The 25,970-nt window shown below is 43.1% G+C and overlaps 1 protein-coding gene across 1 annotated transcript in view; it reads left to right on the top strand.

The window, feature by feature from the left end:
• Positions 1–25,970, top strand: part of LOC140453388 (discoidin, CUB and LCCL domain-containing protein 1) — a 133,795-nt gene that overhangs the window by 15,037 nt on the left and 92,788 nt on the right. Inside the window, exon 2 of the mRNA XM_072547996.1 lies at positions 22,923–23,147. Coding sequence (XP_072404097.1) covers positions 22,923–23,147 — 225 coding nt within the window. The remainder of the gene's footprint in view (positions 1–22,922; positions 23,148–25,970) is intronic.

Below are 25,970 nucleotides of genomic sequence, written 5' to 3'. Positions count from 1 at the left end.
TATCGCAAACTAATAGGGAGTCAGTTCACCGGATGTTTAGTTTGCAATGCAAAGTGATGCCAACAGCATGGGTTCAATTCCCATACCACCTGGAGTTACCATGTAGAACTCTTCTCAACCTCCCTTCATCTGAGGTGTGGTGTTCCTCTAGTTAAACCACCACCAGTCATCTTTCTGTGAGAGAGCAGAGCAGCTATGTTCTGGTGACTTTATCTTTTTTTGCAAACTAGTCTGATATTTATCTGTGATGTATTTAACATCCCATACACAGCACACAGTAGCTTCAGTAGTTTTTATAAAATAAGATCATTTTTCCTTTATCACACACTTCTAACTCAGTTAGTAATGGCACAAGCTGCTGTTACATTTCTACAGATTTTCTCTTAGCATTGTTTAAAACTACTCATCAGAACTGTAACATCTAGGCGTAAGGGCAATGATTTTATCACTTTTTAAAATAAAGCTGGATTTTTGCTTTTGTGGAAAAACTCCTCTTCAAAAATCCAGCAGCCATTTGTTGTATAGTGAGCTTTATAAATCTGGAAAATGTATCTTACTAAAATTTTTGTCAAGTGCACATTACTGATCTTGTCTCAACTTGGGGAGCTGTGCACAGAGGAGATGCAAGTTGAAGAATTGGTGTGACCAGTAGGAGACTGATGATCCTTATTCACAAAGTGGGATTTTGGTTTTAAAGCCTATTTGGGAGTGACCTCATGCTGTTAATCAGTACTGTGAGTGAAAGATCAGTCCACCTCTTCTCAACCAACCAATAAGAGTGAAACTCTTTTGCACATAGACTCTTTAATATTTTCTCACATTCTACTCCATTAGCCAGATCTTTACCCAATCGCTTCACCTATCGATATCCATTTGTGGCCTCTTAATGTCCTCTTCACAACTTACTTTCCAACCAATCTTTGTCAGTAGCAACGTTAACCATACCTTTTGATGCATGTGTCAAATGACAGCATGAGCCTTCTTTATTATTTTGTAGTAGTTTTTGACATGAGAATTTTATCAGATGTCTTCTAAAAATCGAAGTACAGTTCATTCACCAGTTGCTCTTTAACCACAGCACACATTATTCCCTTAAAGAACTCCAATAAAGTTGAGTTACAGCACCTCTAATATGAGCAATTTATTAGTGCTGTCTTGTCATCCAATGCCAATTCTGGTGTTGCCTGCAATTTGGTTGGCTCCGGAATATGCTGTTCTAAGAAACTATTTTGATAACATTCTATAAGTTCTTCACCTAGGCCTCCTTTGCCTCCCTGATTTTTTTTTTCCTGTTGAGTATAGAGTTAAATCCTCCATGGTTATCGCTTGACCATTCAAACCATCTCCCATTATCTCTTGGTATTATACTCTATCCTGCTATGTAATTACTCTTAGGGGACTGTACATCACTCCCCAAGTGACTTCTTGCCTTTATCATATTTTGTCTGTACCCAAGTTGCTTCTACATCCTGGTTTTGTGAACTCCAGCCATCCCTTTCTATGACATTAACACTGCCATTAATTAACAGAGCCATCCCTCCACCTTTTACCTAGCTTCACATCTTCCCTAAATTTCCTTCAATATTCAGGTCCCAATCTTTGTCATCCAGCAGCCAATAGATCATCCTATTGATTTGTATTTGAGATGTCAGTTTATCTATTTAGAATGCTATATGTGTTCAGATACAGTCTTTAGTTTGTGCATTTAAAAACTTCCAGCCTTATCTCCCAACTTACTGAGATTTGTATTTTTTATTCCTTCCTGTCACATCTTTTTATTGTTTCCCAAATTGATCCCTTTTCTCTCTTACCATGTGAAGACTCCAGAGGCTAGTATCTCATCACCAAGTCAGCCGTTACTATGCACGGAGAGTCCTTGACACTGATTCACCTCCCTTGGAGCCAACCGGTTGTCTGACACTCCTGTTGCTAACTGTCAGCCAGGGCTCCCTGACTGAGGCTGTTAATCTGCTCCAACTTGTATTCTTTGAGGTCCACTTGTCTGACCTTGTTACAATCATTATACCATGTGTCTGCTCTTTGATTTGCCACGTCATTTAAATAATGGAGTCAAGGGATCAAATTTAATTTTGAATCCCTCACTTCTTCCCAATTTGTGGTTTGCTCAAACAGTGGCACCAGAACAGTTCATTTGACTTTCCCCTGTACTGGTGCTAGTCTCTTATGAACCAAAACCCTCTTCTCCCACACCAGTTAGTTATGCGTTCACCTCTCTAATAATTTGCTCTGGATCCAATTTGCATATGACTATGGTAAATATTGCGACCAAACATTTTGCATAATATCCTCACTTTTACATATGTCACGATTAATAAAGCCTAAGATTTAATTACCTCTCATAACATACTTGGCCTGCCAACTTCAAATATTTATTGTTTGCTATAAATGAATGCTTTCTACCTGTTGATAAAAGAGCATGTAATTAACCCTGTATTTACATTGGGTAATATAACAAAATTAAGAATCAATGAACTGTTCCTGTGGTGCCTAGCTCTTCACATTAGCATTGTTTTTAGCCCTGCCTATGTCATGGATAATTACAAGGAGCACCATGACCAGATTCTTACTTTCATCTGGAAGTTCATCTCCAACCCTGGAAGCAGGCAGGCAACACTGCCTTCTGGACACTCATTCTTTTCCTGCAGAGAACTGTCAACACTCCTGCCTCAGTTATAACCACCGTCTCCTGCTCCAGACCCATTCTTCACATCAGATGAAGGCTCTATGCTAGAGGGTGTAACTTCCTCCTAGTACAATATATCCACGTTATTTTCATATGCAGACAGGAGAAAATGGGATGTTTACCTTCAAGCAAAGAACAGGACTGAGAGTAGCCAAAGACAGAAAGACCTCAAGTTTTTGATTAATAACTTAGACAATAGACAATAGATGCAGGAGTAGGCCATTCAGCCCTTCGAGCCTGCACCACCATTCAATATGATCATGGCTGATCATTCCCAATCAGTATCCTGTTCCAGCCTTATCTCCATAACCCTTGACTCCACTATCTTTAAGAGCTCTATCCAATTCTTTCTTAAATGAATCCAGAGACTGGGCCTCCACTGCCCTCTGGGGCAGACCATTCCACTCAGCCACCACTCTCTGGGTGAAGTAGTTCCTCCTCATCTCTGTCCTAAATGGTCTACCCTCTACTTAGCACAGTTAAGTACCTGTAAATCTCCCAGGGCACTTCGAATGTGTTAAAACATTAGTTTTAAACTTATATGTTCTGAATATATTAGTGCTAAGAATTAAAGTGTTACATATAAATGTTTCAGTATAGAACACTTCACTGCTGCACCTGATAACATCTAATGGATGATAGAAACCATGAGGAACTGAAGTAGACCAAACTGGGAGTGACTGCTCTAGCAGCAGCCTGAGAATTAAACTGATCAAGTTCTTGTTTCTTCAAGTGTTACTATTCACACATCACAGAACTTATCTCAATATATAAAAAGTTACTGTTAAACCTGTGTCCAGTACAGTGGCATTCCAGATGAAAACAACTCACTGTGCAAATAACTTAACTTATCCTTTATCCAAATAACTGTTCCTTATCTCTCGCTCTCCCTTTTCTTCCTTATCACCTTAAATCTGTGACCATTGGTTACCGATATTTCTGCCAGTGGAAACAGATTCTCATTAATTACTCCACCAAACTTTGTACGACTTCGAACATGTCTCTATTAAATCTCTTTTCTGCTCTGAGGGAAATTATTTCCAGCTTCTCCAGTCTCTAAAGAGAATGTGTTCTAGTATCTTGCTGATAAACCTCCTCTCTCTAAGTCTTGACAACCTTCCTAAACAGCAGTCTCCAAAATTGGATACAGTATTCCAGCTGAGACAAAACCATTGATTTATAAACATTTTGCATAATGTCCTTGATTTTGCACTGTGCCTCTATTAAAGCCCAAGATTTCATTAACTTTTATAACATCCTTGTCCTGCCAACTTCAAAGATTTATTGTGTATAATAACGCAATGCTATCTGCCTGTTGATAAAATAGCGTGTAAGTAACCCTGTATTTACACTGATTAGCAATTCGTTACATTTCCCCAATTTAACAAGGAGTCCAGTGTTTCTTTTTGTTTGGCAAGCCACTGCCACAGGACGTATTATTCTTTCAACAAGGGTCTTCAGAGTGAAACTGTAAATGAAAGAATTGTGTGGCATTCGGAAGTATCGTAACCAAATGTCTTTCCCCACCCCCCACGTTTACAGTAACTCAAACTATTCCACTCTTAGCAATGAAGGGTAAATGAATTAACATTCAAGTCCAGTTAATCCAATTCTGGGTCAGATGCTGCTGGCAATGAAATCAACATATTCCTTGTTTAAAACAAACATAAATGCGTACTGATAGCAAAGGATCTGAATTATGGGTGTTCCCAATAGCTCATTGAGTAATTGCAGCATGCCATTTGGGGGAATCAGAAAATTTCAGCTTCAATTCTTGGCCAATGTAAGTCTTACTGGATTGCTAAATGTGACCTCAGTGCCTTGAGGCTAAGGAAGAATGGTCTGCAACCACAAACCACTGGCATGAAATCTCAAATGGGTCTCATCTTGGCGATTGGAGGACCCTATAGCAAATGGTTTCCAGAGCCTCAGATCAATGTTAAAGCTCTATGTTCCTAAACAGAAGAGCCATGTCTGTGCCCCTGATAGATGTATGACAAAATCTGCCCCTCTGTCAGCACAGTACATGCTGTGATTGTGTTTACCAGAATTGTCTGAGATGCCTTGTAGATTCACTGCTATCAATCTTTCCAGTGGCATTAGTCCAGATTGCTGATACCAAGTGGGAAAGGATGTCCACGTTCTGTCTTCAACAGAAAGTAGGCTTGTTTCTGATAAACTGAATAAGTTTATTGCATAGTACTTATTAGCTACTTACATTATATCAGTTATTTGATAGGCAAAAATGAGGACTGCAGATGCTGGAGAGAAGAGTCTAGATTGAGTGGTGCTGGAAAAGCACAGCAGGTCAGGCAGCATCTAAGGAGCAGGAAAGTTGACATTTCGGGCAAAAGCCCTTCGTCAGGAAACTTTGCCTGAAATGTCGATTTTCCTGCTCCACTGATGCTGCCTGACCTGCTGTGCTTTTCCAGCACCACTCTACTCAGTTATTTAGTCTCTTCTGAGAGATCAGGTTATTAAGAGTGAGTATGCATTGCTGCTTGAACAACTGTTCAGGGAGAATACAAGCATATTAGTTTGCTCCTCTCAGGATCCAACTTAATGGGGCAAAGCTTCTCTCATCATTCTAGTTAACCCTCTTACAACAATAGACACGTTTCCTCCAGCAATTGAGGGTTGATGACCTAGATGCAGCTGCAGTTTGCATCCAGGCTCTTTTGGTCAACGTCACTCTTTAAGGCTATCTGGTATGCTCATAGAAACTCCATAGCCAGATCCAGCATTCAGATGAAACATTGAACAGTTGGTTAAGTGACGTATAAAGTCCCCTTTCAAAGAATCCGAGCATATGTTCCCCTTGTCTTTGCCAATATTTCAGCCTCCGTTAGTATTCCTGAGAAAATGATCAGCTGGCCGTTAGCTCATTGCTGTTGGTGGGAGCTTGCTGTGTGCAAATTGGTTGCCCATGTTTCCTACAGTGACTGCTCTTACTGTTGTGAAGTACTTTGGGTTTCCCAGATGCTGTGACATGTGCTTTAAAAGGCAAAACTCTTTTTCCATATCAGTAGGGGGATTGGAAAATGAGTATGTAAGCGAGATATTGGCAACCTGCACAAGGGTGATTTCATGAGTTACTTATTTCATTGTTGGCATGAGTTGAGAATCCTCGGAAAAATATGGTTCTGATAGTTTGGTATTGTAAATTTTTGTGTAGGAAGAAAAACTGCATCAGTCTGGAGTGAGAGAACTAACACAACCAGATAGTGCTCGTAAGAAATGTGGTCCTGTGAGTAAATGCAGAATGGGAGGGTTGATCAAAGTGAATGGCTGCTCCTTGGTCCAGTTCTTAGGACTCAGGCAGGTAAACACCCTGCACCTTTTCTGCCCTTTCTCGTTCTTGTCCTTGTCTAACACTTGTTGATACCCAGATGATGGCAGAAGCTGATCCTTCATGATCCCACCTTCCTGATGAATGGCTCGTGCCCAAAGCATTAATTATCCTGCCCCTCGGAAGCTGCCTGACTGGCTGTAGTCTTCCAGAGCCTCACCTTTTGACTCCTGACTCTCCAGCACCCGCAGTCCTACTTCTGCCTACTCCCTGATTCCTCACGATGCTGAGTGGAGCAAATGACTACACCCCATTATCTAATACCAGCTCAATCACTTGCAAAGCTCCTCCAGAATTGCCCCAGTTAGACCCACTGCTTGTGAGCACGGAATGTTTTTAATTCACTTGTGAGGCATGGACATCACCAGCAGGACCAGGATTTGTTGCCTGCCCCTACTTCACCTTGAAGGAGGTGGTGAGCTGCCAATAGCACCATTAATGTTCTGCATGGCACCAAGACTGTCATAGTCAGCATGTCCTGTAGCTTTGTGCATATTCCCAATTGGAATTGAGCTTTGCCCAGAGGGGTATACCTGTTGCCAAAGATTAACTTGGAGTCTGGGAGCTCTCTCCCAAACAGCACTATGGGTGTTCCCATATCTCTATGGACCACACCTGTTCAAGATGGCACCTCACCGCCACCTTCTGCAGCATAATTAAGGATGGGCAATAGTCAATAGCAAACATACCTCATGAATGAACCAGAAAAGAGTGTTGCAGGTAACATTGACAAACATCTGTAGAAACACTTTTAGATTATTGAGCAGTTGAAGAAAATGCATTAAAACATCTTCAGTGAAGAATTAACGTTTATTTTATAATTCCCTTTTTTTTTGTTTTCCTCTGGGCTGTAATTCCTCTAACAAACCAGGCTATTATTCTTTAGTACTGAGACAGTGGATGTCGTCATGCTCTTCAACCACAAATGGCATCACATCTTTGTTCCTGTCCTTGTCCAATGTTTGCGCACCACTTTACCTGGATTTACCAGTCAGCAATCAGAAGCAGGAATTCCAAGTTAATTGTCCTCCACCCTAGCCCAGGGGTAGTGGAACTAATTGGCGTCTCAACTGCTGCCCCAATAGTGATCATGCAGTCAAAATCCTGGGTAGGCATTGCATTTCTGATCTGTGGAACATTTGGGTGGTGTCTTTAACCATTGCAACATACTGTAGCACCACTAGAATGAATGAAGTGCTTGGGATGATTAGTAATCCTATCATGAACTGTGGATGATTGGTTTCAGTCTGAATTTATTTCTTCTGCTACTCTGAATGATATTGCCCAGGCCTCTCTTTGGAATTTCCTTGAAATTTGGTTCCCAATGCGATCAAACCATTCAGATTCCACTTCCTGAGCTTGTAATTAGACAATTAAGATCTGACTTTATGGCCTGGTATTCGTGGGTTTTTTTCCCTGTCAATTTGGCAAATAAAAATCAGAACCCTGTATTGCTTAATTGTTGAAAACTACTTCATATAAATACTTAGTTGCATGTTTGTACAAGTGTGAGGTATAGCTTGTGCATAGTTTGCCTAATATAAATATTAGACACAGCATTGGTTGACTATTAACTTAAATTGCTGTTTAGATTGGAAAATCAGGAGCATTACCGATGTCAGTGACATTATTTCACATATGAACATTACATTTTGTAATGAAACTGAACCCAAAGTACCACTGCCTTCTGTTTCAAATGCATGATGTTGGCAATGACCATCCCTAATTGTCCAGAAGATAATTAAGAGTCAACTCATTGCTGTGAATCTGGAGTTCCATGTGGGCCAGACCATTTGCTTCATTAGTGATTAGGAAACCAGGTAGGACTTTGTGATAATCACTCATATTTAACTCCTGATTTTATTCCATAGAAATCAATTTCCACCGTCTGCTTTGGTAGGATTTGAACCCATATCACCAGAATACTAAGCTGGGAGTTCTGAATGACTGACTAGGCCAGTGACATTACCACTGTGCTGCCACCTTGTCTCTGTCTGTGTAAGCTAATGTGACAGTGGCAATGCTCATCCACATAGATCTTTACCCATCTGATTTGCAAAGACTACAATGTCACGACAAAATGTATACATACAATGAGTAAGCAAATCCTTTGGAGGTTGTTGTATCCATCCTGCAGAAAAGACCTGCCTAACCTCAGACAATGAGAACTGGTTTAAACTTCTCCAAATTACCGTTGACGATAAAACCCATCAGTCCAACTCGACCTTTCTTTGAATTTCATGGTGCAACTCTAAAGGGGGTGCACAGGGGAATGGGTCCATGTATCTACACATCACTGAAGGTGGTTGAACAGTGGAGAGAGTAATTACTAAGGCATATGGTGTTCTCTGATTTATTAATAGGGGCTTACGGTACAAGAGGAAGGAGGTGATGTTGAACTTGTACAAAACATTCATTAGACCTCAGCTGAAGTATTGTGTACAGTTGTGTTCACCACATTATGGGAATGATTTGGAGATGCCGGTGTTGGACTGGGGTGTCCAAACTTAAAAATCACAACACCAGGTTATAGTCCAACAAGTTTAATTGGAAGCACACTAGCTTCCAAAAAGCTAGTGTGCTTCCAATTAAACCTGTTGGACTATAACCTGGTGTTGTGATTTTTAACATTTATGGGAAAGATGTGAATACATTGGACAGAGTGCAGAAGTGATCTACCAAAGTGGTTCCAGGGATGAGGAACTTCAGTTAGGAGGATAGATTAAAGAAGTTGGGTCTCTTCTCCTTTTTTTTTTGAGAGAAGAAAGACACTTGGTAGATGTTTACAAAATCAGCGGGCTGGACAGAGTAGATACGGAGGAGCTGCTACAGCTTGTAGAAGAAATGTGAATGAGAAGGTGCTTATTCAAAGTGATGTGCACATGAAGCAAAGCTGATGTGAGAAATAACATTTTCATATAGCAAGTAATTAGAGTAGGGAGCTTGGAAGTGTGGTGGAGTCAGGTTCAATTGAGACATTCGGGTTATCTGGCTAGAAATGGTGTTCAAGGATTTAGGGAAAAGGCAGGACATTGGCATTAGGTAATAGAACCAGTATGGACATGATGGGCCAAATGGCATCTTTCTGCGTCGCAAAGTGTTAGTTGTAAACAGATATCGGATACACTGGGGTTGTTTCCAACAAACAAAGAACATTCCAGCATAGGAACAGGCCCCCTTGGCCCTCCAAGCCTGTGCTGATCCAGATCCTCTATCTAAACCTGTCACCTATTTTCCAAGGATCTGTATTCCTCTGCTCCCTGCCCATTCATCTATCTGTCTAGATACAGCTTAAATGGCACTATCGTGCCCGTCTCTACCACCTCCACTGGCAATCTGTTCTAAGCAACCCCCAGCTTCTGTGTAAAGAACGTTCCATGTATATCTCACCTAAATTTTTCTGCTCTCTTTGAACTTGTGACCCCCTAGTAATTGAGTCCCCACTCTGGGGGCGAGGGGGCTGGTAACAGCTTCTTGCTATCTACCCTGTCTATACCTCTCTGAAAATAATCCTAATCTACTCAACCTCTCCATAGAGAATGCTCCCCATACCAGGCAACATCCTGGTGAACTCCTCTGCACCCTCTCCAAAGCATCCACATCCTTCCGATGAAGGAAAGCATGCAATGTGCCTTCTTGACCACTCTCTCTTTTTGACCTGTTTGCCATGTTCAGGATACAATAGACCTGTACACCCAGATCTCCCTGTACACCAATTTTCCCCAGGGCTTTACCATTTACTGTATAGATCGCTCTCGAATTGAATCTTCCAAAATGCGTCACCTCACATTTACCCGGATTGAACTCCATCTGCTATTTCTCTGCCCATCTCTCCAATCCATCTATATTCTTCTAACTTCTCTGACAGTCCCTTTCACTATTTGCTACTCCACTAATCTTATCATTCACAAACTTGCTAATCAGAGCACCTATGCCTTCCTGCAGATCTTTTATGTATCTCTCAAACAACACTGGTCCCTGTGGAAACAATACGAATCCCTGTGGAACACCCTTAATCACAGGTCTCCATTTTGAGAAACTCCCTTCCACTACTATGCTTTGTCTCCTGTTGCCCAGACAATTCTCTATCCATCTAGCCAATACACTCTGGACCCCATGCAACTTTACTTTCTCCAACAGCCTATCATGGGGAACCTTATCAAAAGCCTTACTGAAATCTGTGACATCTACAGCCCTTCCCTCATCAATCAACTTTGTCACTTCCTCAAATAATTCTATGAAATTGCTAAGACGTAACCTTCCCTGCTCAAAACCATGTTGCCCATCACTGATAAGCCCATTTTCTTCTTAATGCAAATAGATCCTATCCCTCAGTATCTTTCCCAGCAGCTTCCCTACCACTGACAGGCTATAATTACCTGGATTATCCTTGCTACCCTTCTTAAACAAGGAGACAACATTAGCAATTCTGGGACCTCCCCCATGTTCAAGGATGCTGCAAAGATATCTGTCAAGGCCCCAGCTATTACCTCTCTCTTCTCTGTGACCTAGGATAGATCCCATCCAGACCTGTGGACTTGTCCACCTTGATACCTTTTAGAATACCCAACACCACCTCCCTCTTTATGCTGATGACCTAGAGTAATCAAACATCTATCCCTAACCTCAACGTGCATCATGTCCTCTCCTCTGAATACTAATGCAAAGTACTCATTAAGCATCTCTCCCACTTTCTGGCTCGACGATAACTTTCCTACTTTGTCCTTGAGTGGGCCAACCCTTTCTCTCATTACCTTCTTGCTCCTTTTATAAGTGTCTAGTTTCTACCCCAAGGGAAACTTGAGGGGTGATCATGATTGAGAAGCTTAAGAGGGGCATCAATAGGGTAGACAAGAAGGATGTTTTGTGGAAGGCCCCAATGACCGAGAGCATACCTTTAAAGTAAGGGGCAGAAGGATTAGAAAGGATTTGAAGAAAATCTTTTTCATTTTGGTGGTGGGAATCTGGCATTCACTTCCTGGAAGGGTGGGAGACGTAGAAAGCTTCATAACATTTTAAGAAGTATGGAGATGTGCACTTGCCATGACCAGGCATTCAAGGCCATTTGAAAATGGGGCTAGATTAATTAGGCATGGATACATTGGCCTGAAGGGCCTTTTTGTCTGTGCTGTAAACCTCTATCCTATTCTGCCCGCTTCCCTGACCGTGTCATCAGAAACCTTTTGTCTTGAAATCAACTGTGGATAAAACAAACCTTCTGCTGCTGAATTGAAAAGCTGCCAAATTAATTATCTATTAATAGAAGATTTACATTATGGTCATCATAACTTTAATCCTGTTTTGGTTTTTGTTTGTGATTGGCTCCATAAAAGCAAAACATTGAACCTTTTTTTGACATATTTACTAGTTGTTTAAATGAATAAGTGGGTACAGATGGTTGCAAGCCCTAATGGAGCCAATGTTAATTTTCAATTTTGGCACAGTTATACTTCAGTTGAATTTTGTCCAGGAAACTTTTTTGGGGGGGTGGGGTTGGTGGAAAAAAACGACTATGCATTTTGCAGTTCATATGATTATTGTAAAATGGAAGCCAGCCATTCTTTGGAGAAAGTAACTTTAATTAATCAGCACAATTAATTGTTTAAAAACCATTTCTTACCCCACAAAAAGAATATGGTCATTTCTGGCAAGGCCACCATTTGTTGCCCATTCATTATTGTCCTTTAATTGAGTGGCTTGTTTGAGCTATTACAGAGGGCACTTATTGCACATTGCTGTCGGTTTACAATCCTATGTAGGTCAGATGGGGCAGAATGGCAGATTTCCTTCCTTTTTAAGGACATTAATGAACTAGGTGGGTTTTTAAACACAAATCAATTACAGTTTAGTGGCCATCATCACCAAGACTAGTTGTAGTTCCAGATTTCTTCATTGAATTGAAATTCTATTCACTAAAGTGGGAGGATTTGAACACTGTCCCTGTCGCCTGTGGATTGCTAACATTATCAATATGTTGCTAGCTCCCCTGGCCTGTACCCTTGAACTAAAAAATATTGCTTGCTTTACAGGTGTGTACAGTTACAACTTGATGTAGGTACATGTAGAAGTAACTATGATTTTAAGTGAAGTCACAACTGTCCAATCTTGCTCTTCCCTTGAGAAATGTTCTTGTTGAAATCCTATTTGCAGTAAAAAAAATTTAAGTCACTCCAAAATCAGACCAACTGCCTTAGTTAGCAAACTTTTCCATTTGGTGAAAACTGCATTCGGTGGAATTTCAATTATTGCCTGTATTAATGCATTTGCTACAATACCAGACTTAACTCCCGGATTTCCAGACCCCTCTAGTGTATTTGAATGTATTAACATACATGATTTAAGTGGTTAAATAAAACCTGAAAGAACTGCAGATGCTATAAATCAAAAAAACAAATTGCTAGAAAAGCTCAGCAGATCTGGCAGCATCTGTGGAGAAGTCAGAGTTAATGATTCCGAACCGAGGAAAGGTCACTCAACCTGAAACGTTAACTCTGACTTCTCTCCAAGGATGCTGCCAGATCTGCTGAGCTTTTCCAGCAATTTCTGTTTTGGCTTCTAACTAAAGTGGCTGTTGGGGGTGGGGAAGAAAAAGATCTAAGTATTACTTAGATGGTTACACGCTACTGAGGTAGAATAAATAACAACAATCTCTGGGCCATTCAAGATGTGTGGTATTCAGTTTTTCAGAGGTAGAGGAGCAACATGGACTGAATAGCGTTTAGAAAGTTTAACCCGCACAACACCATCAAATGTTCTCCCAGCAAGAAAGGGACTTGCTATTGATGCTCAGGAGTTGAACTGGCTTCTGAGGTTTGCACACAAGAGGTCCCATACCAGGAAAATTCTGAAGGATACCAGAAGGTGTCCAGTTTTGAAGAAAATAATGAGAATGGCCAATGTGTCTGCAGCCAGTGAGGGAAACTGTAGTTGCCAGCAGGTTTTGCTTGAGTATATTTAACTTCCGATTACATTGGATAACCAAATAAGCTAAACAGAAAGAGAAGCAATGGATACGACTGAGGCAAGATCCAAAACAAATCTAACGTGCCATTTCTGTAAGAAGTCACTACATAAAGTAGTAAAGGCAGGGTACTCTGGATGCTGAAAATCTGAAATAAAAACAGTGCTGGAGAAAATCAGTTTCTTTCGAGAGAAAGGGTTAATGTTTGTTTAATTTGACTGTTATGGACCAGAACTGAAGGGTCACTGGATGTGAAACGTTAACTCCGTTTTCATTACACAGATACCATCAGACCTGCCAAGTTTCTCCATTAATTTCTGTTTTGGTTTCAGATTTCCAGCATCCACTGTTCTTTGTTTTATATTACTGAAAAAGAGTCAGACTTGCTGTGTTTCTCCAGCACTTTGATTTTTTTATTATAGAAATAGTAAGGCAATTGCATGAATAAGAATTTGCTGATTTATGGTGGGAGGACACAGCAGCATTTTTTTAAATTCATAGGACATGGCTGTCACTGGCTGAGCTAGCATTTATTACCCATCCCTAGTCACCTTAAGGTAGTGGTGAAGCTGCCTTTTTGAACTGCAGCCAGAGGTACAACTGTGAGGCTGTTTAAGAAGGGAGTTCGGAGTTTACTAATTTAGGTTCCTGGTTAAGAGTTCACCTCAGTTATACTACAACACGTCTGCACTCTTTGTAAATGCTTTTTCTCAGTGACTTTTGTGTATAATTTTTAAAAGTCTGAAGTTTTTGTTGTATTGTGCTTACTGTTACACCTCCTGAACAAAGGGTAAAACAGGAAGTTTGATAATGGCTATCTATTGTAAATCTTTGTTTGTCTTACTCAGTGCAATAAATAACAATTTATACAGATAAGTTAAATGATTGATTTCAAACTAATGAATTGTCACCTGTATGCCTTGGGAGGCGAAAGGGGATTGGCTTTCCCACTCTGTCCATCTCTCGGTAGACTGGCAGCTGTTTATAAAAGACTTTTCTTGGCAATTCAGTGAGAATTTAACCATTTTAGATGTTGTGATTGTAAAAGGCACTTACAAAAGACAGGTTTTCTAATAATTTTTTTTGAAAGGAAGGAAGTGGCACTTGGTGTCCTTTAACACTCAATAGATTAAAATCACTCCAATTCTCACTCTCATATGCAACCAACACTCTCTCATAAACAGGCACACACTCACTCCCGTAAGTTAATGAATTGGATGGTTTCTGGCTGTGTTGACCTTTTTTTTTGTTCTTGTCTACAGAGTCAATTTAATGTCTCAACAGACAACCTCTATCTTTTCCTATGACCGTTATCTTTCACTTTTCTCATGGGCTAGGGAGAAGAGAGAGTTGGAGGCAAGAACAATGGTGGTACTTTCAGCAGCCACCCCTTGTTTCCCCCATCCCTGACCAATAGACCATTCAGCCTGTTTTGAACTTGCTCCACCACTCCATGAGGTCATGGCTAAACCTTTACTTCAACACCAATTTTCTACACTATCCCACTTGTTGTGTCTCTAGCTGTCCTAACTGTGCAGAAATCTACCAATCTGAGTTTTAAAATATTTAATTACTAAGCCTCCAGAGCTCCAAACTTTCCCCACTCTGACTTGATAGTCCACTCCCTCTCATGTCCTAAGTGACCTGTCTTTACCTGTTTGGCCATGTGATGAATGCAGCTTCCTTGGCCTTCAAGAGTTAAACTCTGAGTCACAGAGGGCTACAGCACAGAAAACAGCCCTTCAGGCAATCCAGTCTCTGCCAGTCAAGAACAACCACCTCCCTATTCTAATCCCAACTATCAGCACTTGGCCCATAATCTTGGCATCATGTGTATATCTAAATACTAAACTGTTTTGAGGGCTTCTACCTCCAACACCCTTATGAGCAGTGAGTGAGTTCCAGATTCGCACCAATCTCTGGATGAAAAGATATTTCATCGCATTCCCTCTATACCACCTCCCCTTCTATTCCAAGCCCCCTCCCAGCCCACACCACAGTCCTTCCACCAAGGGGAAAGGTTCCTCCTGTCTACCTTTATCTATACCCCTCATAACTTTATACACGCCAATCATGTCCACGTCCGTCTCCTCTGCCGCAAGGAAAACAACCCCAGTTTGTCCAACGTTGTTATAAGTAAAAATTTCTAGTGCAGGCGACATCCTGGTAAATCTCCCTCTGTGCCCCCTCCAGTGCTATTGCATCCCTCCTATAATGTGAATTCTAGAACTGCACACAATACTCCAGCTGTTGCCTAACTAGCTTTTTCTACAGGACCAGCATAACCTCCCCTGCTCTTTAAACTCTGCCTTTATTACTAAAGGCAAGTAAACTGTACGCCTTCTTAATGAATTATCTGCCTGCTACCTTCAGGGACTGGTGGACTTGCACACCCAAGGTCCCTCTGATCCACTACGCTTCCCATGGTCCTACCACTTATTGTGAATACTTTCCTTGTTTGTCCTGCCCATGTGGAACAACTCCCGTTTATCTGGATTAAATTCTATTTACCATTGAACCGTCCATATGACCAGCCTATCTATACCCTCCTGTAATCTAAGGCTACCCCTCTCACTACTTACCACCCCACCAATCTTTATATCATCTGCAAATTTACTGACTTCCAGTTACAAAAACACCCTTGACCATCTCCCTTTTCTTCCCCTCAGCATTCTGGATCCAATTAGCTGAAGGTTTTTGTTTTGGATCCCATGAGTTCTGACCTTCACCATCAGTCTCCCCAGGGGGATCTTATCAAAAGCCTCTCTGTAGACCAAGCAGACTGCATTGAATGTATTGCCCTCATTTACACACCTAGTCACTCCAAGAGAGTCGATCAAGTTGGTTAAGATGTTGTTAAACGTAAGGGTTCACAAGAGATTTACGAGCATGATATTGAGACTGGAGGGTGTGCGCTACAATGAGAAGTTGAATAGTCTGGGGCTATTTTCCCTGAAGTGTTGAGAGACTGAGGGGTGACTTATAGAGGTTTATAAAATCATGCAGGGCATAGATAGGGTGAATAGCCAAGGTCTTTTCCCCAGAGTAGGGGAGTCTAAAACTAGAAAGCATAAGGTTTAAGATGAGAGCGGAAAGTTTTTTTTAAAAAGGGACCTGAGGGGTAGCTTTTTCTCGGAGGGTGGTAAGTATATGGAACAAGCTGCAAATTAATTCTATCCCTCAGAATTGTTTCCAGTAGCTTCCCCATATTCAAGGTTAGACTGAGTGGCCTATAGTTTCTAGGTTCATCCATTGCTGCCTTCTTGAATAATGGCTTCTAGCTCAGAGGCTGGAATATTACACTGCTCCTGAGATCTCCACATCCAGGGAATGTATGTATAAACTTGCTGTACTCTGCTTAAAATACAGAACTTGGAATTTTCTCATTAATCTTAGAGTGCAGTTGGGTGGAGGGACCTGTCAAGTTGAATTCATTATTGCCATCAAAAAAACCTTTGAGAGACCATCAGCTAAGAAGTTGGGCACAGTATGGATGATATACAAACAGCAGGAGATGAATTTCCTGCAGGCTTGTCGAACTATGACCACATATATTCCCTGTGTCTAGTGTTGGGCTTTAATTGTGCTGCATATTGTTGGAAATGAGAACCGATCTGACAATTTGCACTGAGTTATCTTGAGCTTTTCTTTCCTCTGGCCTCTGAGAAAGTTCATAAAGTTCAGCAGCAAAAAAAACCTCAACATTGCACTCAGTGACATCATTACTTCATACACCAGAACAGAGGGGAGACATGTGGAAGACTCTTTTTAGGAGTTGAAACAATGAGTCACCTCATCAAACTGTGGGAGGGTGAAGACCATGGCTCAGGAAGGGTGAGGTTCTTGCTGAGAGGAGGCATAGAATCATGGGGCCTTGCTGATTCACCTCAACCACTCTGAGTTCACAGGACTGTCAATGGAAAGCGAATCATTCTGTCACGCAAACTAGTGCAACAGTTCATTTAAACAAAAACCAAAATTGCTGGAAAAACTTTAACTAACGCTTCAGATCCAGTGACCTTTCTTCAGTGACCAGCAACATTTAACTCTTGTTTGTCTGTCGGCAGATGCTGCTAGACCCACTCAGTTTCTCCAGCAATTTCTGTTTTTTGTTTCTGATTTCCAGCATAAGCAGTTCTTTGTTTTGTTTTATCGGAAGGGTGTTGCAAAACTTGAAAGGGTTCAGAAAACACTTACAAGGATGTTGCCAGGGTTGGAGAGTTTGAGCTACAGCGAGTCTGAATAAGCTGGGGGTGTTTTGCCTGGGTGACCTTCAAGATTTTTAAAATCACAAGGGGCACGGATAGGATAAGTAGACAAGGTCTTTTCCCTGGGTTGGGGAGTCCAGAACTAGAGCGCATAGGTTTAGGGCGAGAGGGGAAAGATTTGAAAGGGACCTAAGAGGCAACTGTTTCATGCATGAACTATAATAATGAATGAACTCCCAGAGAGAGTGGTAGAGGATGGTATAATTACAACACTTGGAAGGCATCTGGTTGGGTATCTAAATAGGAAGTGTTTAGAGGGATATAGGCCAATGCTGGCAAATGGGACTAAACTGGTTTAGGATATCTGGTCAGCATGGACAAGTTGGACCGAAGAGTCAGAAATGTACAGCACGGAAACAGACCCTAACAGTTAACTTGCTTCTCTGAGGAAGCTCTGCACTGGTGTTGCTGTTAAGTCATGTCATTCCAAAGCAGCAATGAAGCTATGTCATGCTGTGGGCAGAGGGGCACATTGCCTTGATCACATACGCACATGCTGTAACTTCAGCACTCTTGATAAACAGACCACACGTCAACTTCCATTTGGTAGTCATTAAGTCATTATTTACAGCATTCCTGAGGGCTGGCTGTTTACTTTTTTGATAAGTTCAATGAAACATCAAGAAAAGAATGAAGACCCTTTTATATATATTTATTTATGATTTCTCCAAGCCACTTCCCCTCATCCTTCCTAACATGTACCTAAGCTTACGGCCACTCCAGTGCGGCATGCAGCACACCTTTTGCAGAATTTGCAACCTAACTGGAATATACTGTACAATGATCTACATATCCAAACCATTGATTAAACTGTGTTTAAAAAAGTTTTTGTGGGGTGTGTCTAGGCTAGCAATTACTTTATCCCTGACTAGCCAGATGAGGATCAACCACATTGTGAGAGTCAGGAATGAGATATCCTAACCTAATCTAGTCCCTCTTGCCAGCACTTGGCCCATATCTCTCTTAAACCCTTCCTTTTCATATACCCATCCAGATGTTTTAAATGTTGCAATTGGATCAGCCTCTACCACACTCTCTGGCAGCTCATTCCACCCTCTGCATGAAACAGTTGCCCCTTAGGTCTCTTTTTTTATATCTTTTTCCCTCTTTCCCCCTAAGCCTATGCCCTCTCGTTCTGGACTCCCACATCCCAGGGAAATAACCTTGTCTATTTATCCTATCCATGCCCCTCATTATTTTATAAACACCTATAAGGTCACCCCTCAATCTCCAAAGCTCCAGGGAAAACAGCTCAACCCTATTCAGCCTGTCCCGATAGCTCAAACCCTCCAACCCTAGCAATAAACTTTTAAATCCTTGCTGAACCCTTTCAAGTTTCACAACATCCTTCCAACCATTAGGCAAACCTTTTTAGTCTAGATTTTCCTTTCCTGTTGAAGTCAGATTTCACCATTGGCCATGGTGGGATTCCAATCAATATCCCCAGAACATTAAGGTCAGGCAGCATCCAAGGAGCAGGAGAATCGATTCTCCTGGTCCTTGTATGCTGCCTGACCTACTGCGCTTTTCCAGCAACACATTTTCAGCTCTGATCTCCAGCATCTGCAGTCCTCACTTTCTCCTCAGAACATTAACCCTGGATACTGGAGAACTAGCCCAGTGAGATTGCTGCTACACCAATCCCTCCCCTCTCCAATGTCAAATGTCTGCTGAATGATGTTTCCACCTTTTTGGATTGACATCATTTAGATGTCCTTCACTGGAACAGGCTTCAATAGTTAATAAGTGGATTGCAGTGAGGCCTTCAGCCATAAGGAATCCCTGTATGTGAGCAGCTGAGTGCCTAAAGAGTCTTTTCGAAAGTTAATGAGGTTCCAATAACACTTAATCAAACTCCACAAAGGCTGGTATCCTGTCACCAAGTCACCAAGTCACCCTTTACTTGCATGTGCATAGTACATGACACTGACCCAGCGAGCTGAGAGCCAGCTCCTAGAGTGAGCAGAACCCCCTGAGACTCCAGTTCAAATCTATTGGCCTGGACTCCCTGATTGGGGCTGTTAACCTGGTCCAATCAGGGAACTCTTTTATAGTATGAGATCCACCTGACCAATCTCATTACAATCACTACCATAGCCACTACAACTGCTGCTGAAACAGTGAGGACGAATTTTAATTCCGAGCCATCACTTTTGTACCTGGTAAACAGAGCCAGGAAAATGACTGGAGTGTGGGACAGTGTGGTGTGGAACATATTCGTTGATGTGCGGAAATGTGAATAGATTTCATCTGAAACTCAGAACATGAGCAAAATTTTGCCAAAGCTTTTATTGACATAACACAAGCTGGTACATTAATACAGATATGAAGCATGTTTTAGTTGCATTGAAGTGAAACAAGCTGGTTAATGTGGAGTCTGAAGAGGAAAAATTACATACTGTTTGAAAGAATTATCTTGCCTTTCCTCCACATTAAGCAGACGAACAAGCTGAGCGATTGTGATTTTTTTTTCCATTTGCTTCAAAATTGTCATGTCTGCAGTCGTTTTGGGTGATTTGGTGGCTCAGTAGTTAGCACTGCTTCCTCACAGTGCCTGGGATCTGGTTCAATTCCAGCCAAGGGTGACTGTCTGCCTGTGTGGAGTTTGCATATTCTTCCTTTGTCTGTGTGGGTTTCCTCAGGGTGATCCGGTTTCCTCCCACGGTCCAAAGATGTGCAGATTCAGGTGGCTCGGCCAAGGGAAATTGCCCCATAGTGCCCAGGGATGTGCAGGCTGAGTGGATGAGCCATGGGAAATGCAAGGATCGGTAACTGAGTTGGATGTTCTTTTGAAGGGTTGTTGTGGACTTGATGAGTTGAATAGGTAAAATGACTGCAGATGCTGGAAATCAGTTTAGCTTAGAGTGGTGCTGGAAAAGCACCACAGTTCAGGCAGCATCTGAGGAGCAGTAAAATCGACGTTTTGGGCAAAAGCCCTTCATCAGGACTACAGGCAGAGAGCCTGAAGGGTGGAGAGATAAATGGGGGTGGGGAGAAAGTAGCGTAGAGTACAATAGGTGAGTGGGGGAGGGATGAAGGTGATAGGTCCAGGGGGGTGAGGGTGGAGTGGATAAGTGGAAAAGAAGATAGGCAGGTAGGACAAGTCATGGGGATGGTGCTGAGCTGGAAGCTTGGAACTGGGGTGAGGTGAGGGAAGGGGAAATGAGGAAACTGTTGAAGTCCACATTGATGCCCTGGGGTTGAAGTGTTCCGAGGCGGAAGATGAGGCATTCTTCCTCCAGGCGTCTGGTGAGGGAGCGGCGGTGAAAAAGGCCCAGGACCTGCATGTCCTCTGCAAAGTGGGAGAGGGAGTTGAAATGTTGGGCCACGGGGCGGTGTGGTTGATTGGTGTGGGTGTCCCAGAGATGTTCCCTAAAGCGCTCTGCTAGGAGGCGTCCAGTCTCCCCAATGTAGAGACCACATCGGGAGCAACGGATACAATAAATGATATTCGTGGATGTGCAGGTAAAAATTTGGATGTGGAAGGCTCCTTTATGGTCTTGGATGGAGGTGAGGGAGGAGGTGTGGGTGCAGGTTTTGCACTTCCTGTGGTGGCAGGGGAAGGAGCCAGGATGGGAAGGTGGGTTGTTTGGGGGCGTGGACCTGACCAGGTAGTCACGGAGGGAACGGTCTTTGCAGAAGGTGAAAATGGGTGAGGAGGGAAATATATCCTGGTGGTGGGGTCCGTTTGGAAGTGGCGGAAATGTCGGCGGATGATTTGGATTATGCGAAGGTTGGTAGAGTGGAAGGTGAGCACCAGGGGCGTTCTGTCCTTGTTACGGTTGGAGGGGTGGGGTATGGACGAGATGCGTTGGAGGGCATCTTTCACCTTCCAAGCACCCCTTCGCCCACCTCCAACACACTGCATCCACCTGGATACCCCGTGCTGGCCTATTACCTGCCCTCGACCTCTTCATTTCCAACTGCCGCCTGGACACTAACCGCCTCAACCTGTCTACCCTTCCCCCCCGCCCCCCCCCCCCCCCCCCAACCTCACCCTCACAACGCGCAGCCGTCCAATCCCTCTGCTCCAATCCAAACCTCACCATCAAGCCAGCAGATAAAGGGGGCGCAGTGGTAGTGTGGCGCACTGACCTCTACACCGCTGAAGCCAGACACCAACACGGCACCATTAACACATTCTCCATCTCCATGAATGACGACCGACTTGACACTGACATTTTTTACAAACCCTCTGACTCCCACAGCTACCTGGATTACACCTCTTCCCACCCTACCTCCGGCAAAAATGCCATCCCACATTCCCAATTCCTCCACCTCCGCCGGATCTGCTCCCAGGAGGACCAGTTCCACCACAGAACACACCAGATGGCCTCCTTCAGAGACCACAATTTCCCTTCCCACGTGGTTAAAGATGCCCTCCAATGCACCTCATCCACATCCCACACCTCTGCCCTCAGATCCCACCCCTCCAACCGTAACAAGGACAGAACTGCCCTCGTGCTCCCCTTCCACCCTACCAACCTTCACATAAACCAAATCATCCGCCAACATTTTCCGCCATCTCCAAATGGACCCCACTACCAGAAATATATATTTCCCTCCTCACCCTTTCACCCTTTTTCACCTTCCGTGACTACCTGGTTAGGTCCACACCCCCCCCCCCCCCCCCCACCCCAAACAACAACCCACCCTCCCATCCTGGCACCTTCCCCTGCCACCACAGGAATTGCAAAACCTGTGCCCACACCTCCCTACCACCCCCCCCCCCCCCACCCCCTTACCTCCATCCAAGGCCACAAAGGAGCCTTCTACATCTACTAATATCATTTATTGGATCTGTTGCTCCTGATGCAGTCTCCTCTACATTGGGGAGACTGGACGCCTCCTAGCAGAGCACTTTAGGGAACATCTCTGGGACACCCACACCAATCAACCACACCGCCCTGTGGCCAACATTTCAACTCCCCCTTCCACTCTGCTGAGGACATGGAGGTCCTGGGCCTCCTTCACCGCCGCTCCCTCACCACCAGATGCCTGCAGGGAGAATGCCTCATCTTCCGCCTTGGAACACTTCAACCCCAGGGCATCAATATGGACTTCAACAGTTTCCACATTTCCCCTTCCCCCACCTCCCCCAGTTTCAAGCTTCCAGCTCAGCACTGTCCCCATGTCCTGTCCTACCTGCCTAGCTTCTTTTCCACCGATCCACTCCACCCACTTTTTTTTTTCCCCCGACCTATCACCTTCATCCCCTCCCCCACTCACCTATTGTACTCTATGCTATTTTCTCACCACCCCCTACCCTCCTCTCACTTATCTCTCCACCCTTCAGGCTCTCTGCCTGTACTCCTGAAGAATGGCTTTTGCCCGAAACGTCGATTTTCCTGCTCCTTGGATGCTGCCTGATCTGCTGTGCTTTTCCAGCACCACTCTAATCTAGCCCTTGATGAGTTGAATGACTTGTTTCTGAACTTCAGGGGTTTGAGGATGTTTTTTTTTGCTCAATGCTTTGCTTAAAGACTGTTTACACCTAATTGAAAGTGTTTTTGTGGTATTCTAATGAAGTTGTTCACTGTCTTTACTTATGTAAAATGAAATGATCAAGAAAGAAATTTCAACCGGTCTTATCATTCCGTGTGGATTTAGTGTTGTTTTTTCACTTTTTTTTTGATTCAGGTTCTGGATGTGGACATTCAGTCTTTGGTCCTGAAAGTGGTACTCTGGCTTCCAAGAACTACCCTGGCACTTACCCAAACCACACCTTCTGTAAATGGGAGCTGCGAGTTGCATCAGGGAAGAATATCATTCTGAGGCTTAGTGACTTGGACATTGAGTATACTGAGGATTGTTCATCCAGTTCCTTGAAAATCTATAGTTCATCATCTGCTAACATTAGTCATGGTAAGGAGTTAATGTACTGAGTAAATTTATCAATGTAAAGTCATAGAGATGTACAGCATGAAGACAGACCCTTCAGTCCAACCCATCCATGCCGACCAGATATCCCAACCTAATCCAGTCCCATTTGCCAGCACCTGGCCCATATCTCTCTAAACCCTTCCTATTCATATGCCCATCCAGATACCTTTTTTCAAATGTCGTAATTGTACCAGCCTCCACCACTTCCTCTGGCAGCTCATTCCATACAAGTACCACCCTCTGCATGAAAAAGTTGCCCCTTATGTCTCTTTTTTTTCATATCTTTCTCCTCTTCCCCCTAAACCTATGCCATCTAGTTTTGGACTCCCAGCCCCAGGGAAAAGACCTTGTCTATTTACCCTATCCATGCCCCTCAAGATTATATAAACCTCTAAGGTCACCCCTCAGCCTGTCGTTCCAGGGAAAACAGCCCCAGCCTTGTTCAACCTCTCCCTATAGCTCAAATCTCCAACCCTGGCTATATCTGGATTCTGTAAAGGGAACAAGGCACATTAAGCAAATGCAGCCACAATTGTGTTATCTCACAGCTATTCTGATCTGTTATGGGACTGGTTCAGTATGGCTAGTAGGAGATTTTGATTGGTGTAATTTTTTTGTGTGATGCATCTAACTGCTCCATTGAAAGAATGTTATATCTTAACATGGATGACTAACTTGCAGTCAGTAAGACAATCTGCTGTGAATCTGGTCCCTGAGCGCTCTTGAACTGAGTTTCAAAGTGTTATACTTTTGGGAGGAATTGCATTGCCCACCATACTGCTGAGCTGGGTACATCGATTCTATTCAATGGAGTGCAATGAGTATTTTTGTGTCGCAGCAGGCTGGATACAGGAGTACTCCCACTTTCCATTGAGGACCCTGGGTGGATTGTGCTGTACTGCACCTCCACAGATTGCAGTGGTGCGCACACTCACAGCCCAACTGTTTGTCTAGTGGTCTTGTGGAGTCCATGGACCTTGTATGTAGGCAATTTTAATTATTTGACAAACCTTTTTTTTGTGCTTTTGGTTGCACCACAGTCCTGATCTTCAGTCAACTGGTGTGGGGTGGGGGATGGCAAGTCAGAGGATTTCCCTGTGGGCCTGCTTCTGGGATTCGGTAACTTGGCTAATAGTAGGACCAGGCAGTGGGATATGAAGAGGGTCATAGTTTGACTGTCTGCCCTTCCATGACTACATTCATGCCTGGGTGTCTTTGGAGAGAGCGAACATGGTGTCCACCAATACTCTTGATGCCTTCAGAGAGTGGTGGCACTGTAGGGGATGGAGTGCGTTATTTAACCCTTCCAAATCTCTTTTGGTTTAGCCCTCCTTTTTGTTCCAATCTCTGTCTCCTTTGAGCATTGACCCTTAAAAGGCTTTGCTCATAAATTAATCATTTGGAAAATGAGTGATTTTACTGTTGGTGGTTAAAAGATGACCAAAAAAAAATGTATACCACAGGTGAAAACCAAAAGAACTGCAGATGCCGGAAATCAGAAATTGCTGAAAATCTCAGCATGTCTGGCAGCATCTGTGGAAATACCATGGATGGTTTGGGTTTTGGGGGAAGAAAATATTCGGTTGGTTCTAAGAGTATTTCTGGATATGGGGAAAAAGAGGAAAGAATGATTTTTGCAGATTGGATGGAGTCAGATTTCAAAGTCCTCAGCAATATGAAAGGGTTTTGGTAGTTGCTGCTTCTGTATTTCGATGCTGTGAACAGTTGTGTATGTTCGCATCGATTTAACTTCGCAGATGGCATGTGCAGTCATTTCTTTGTGTACAAGTGTAAGTAATAATTTATACCTTTAATAGGTGGTTTGCAGCATAATCATGCAGTTTACAAACCAAAAATAGAGTAATCATTGTTATTTGTCCTGAAATGCTATTTGCTATATTTCCTTTATGATAAAATAAATTTTCTATTGTTTTATCCATTTGTACTGTGCAAGCCAGTTATCTGTGAATATTGCAACATTGAGGAACTCTTCAGAACACATTAGTTACTTTTAAGGCCCACTGCTAGTTGCTGTGTCCGGTTCTGCCTAGCAATAGGGGTGGGGCTTGTGAGATTTTCACTAGGTCACTCAAAACAATCAGACATCAGTTATTGCTAGTCCAATGGAGAGAATGAAGAGCAGACCCCATGCTTGAGGTGTGCTGGGAACTGCTGAGAAGGGCACTGTTTCTGTACTGGTGGGACTCAGGAATTAGTGGGTGGCACAGTGGTTTAGCATAAATTATTTATGCTAAATTGCCCGTAGTGTTAGATGAAGGGGTAAATGTAGGAGAATGAGTCTGGGTGAGTTATGCTTCCGGGGGGGGGTGGACTTGTTGGGCTGAAAGGCCTGTTTCCACACTAATCTAATATTCCAGGAACAGTTTGATGGTTCTGTGTAGTTAGGACACAGAAGTGCTGAGGGCAGTAGGTGCACCTGAGTGTTTGCAGCTTAAAACTTGAGAAAAGCTCTAGGAACAGTTGGGGGTGGGGGGGGGGGGGGGGGGAGTTTGGGAGGTTGAATGCTTGAAACAACCATGTGACTAGCTCAAAGATCAAGCTGCAGAGTGGGGTGAAAGAAGTCCACAAGTGGTATTTTGGTGTACTGGAAAAATTTTGGGGGGGGGTGGGGGGCAGTGCCAGTTTGGTGAAACTAGCTGTCTGCAGGAAAAACTGGAGTTCTCACTTGAGAGTTGGTGATCGAGACCCCCTTCCTGGACCCAGGAGAGAGTAGATAGGAGGGTGTGAGAAATTGATGAGGGAACCTGTTGATAGAATTGCATTTTGAAGGAGTTCAAAAGCTAG

This window comes from Chiloscyllium punctatum, chromosome 27 (genome assembly GCF_047496795.1).
Source record: "Chiloscyllium punctatum isolate Juve2018m chromosome 27, sChiPun1.3, whole genome shotgun sequence".
Lineage (NCBI taxonomy): Eukaryota > Metazoa > Chordata > Chondrichthyes > Orectolobiformes > Hemiscylliidae > Chiloscyllium > Chiloscyllium punctatum.
The sequence above is the reverse complement of the archived record's forward strand: the minus strand, read 5'-3'. Positions and strand labels throughout refer to the sequence as shown.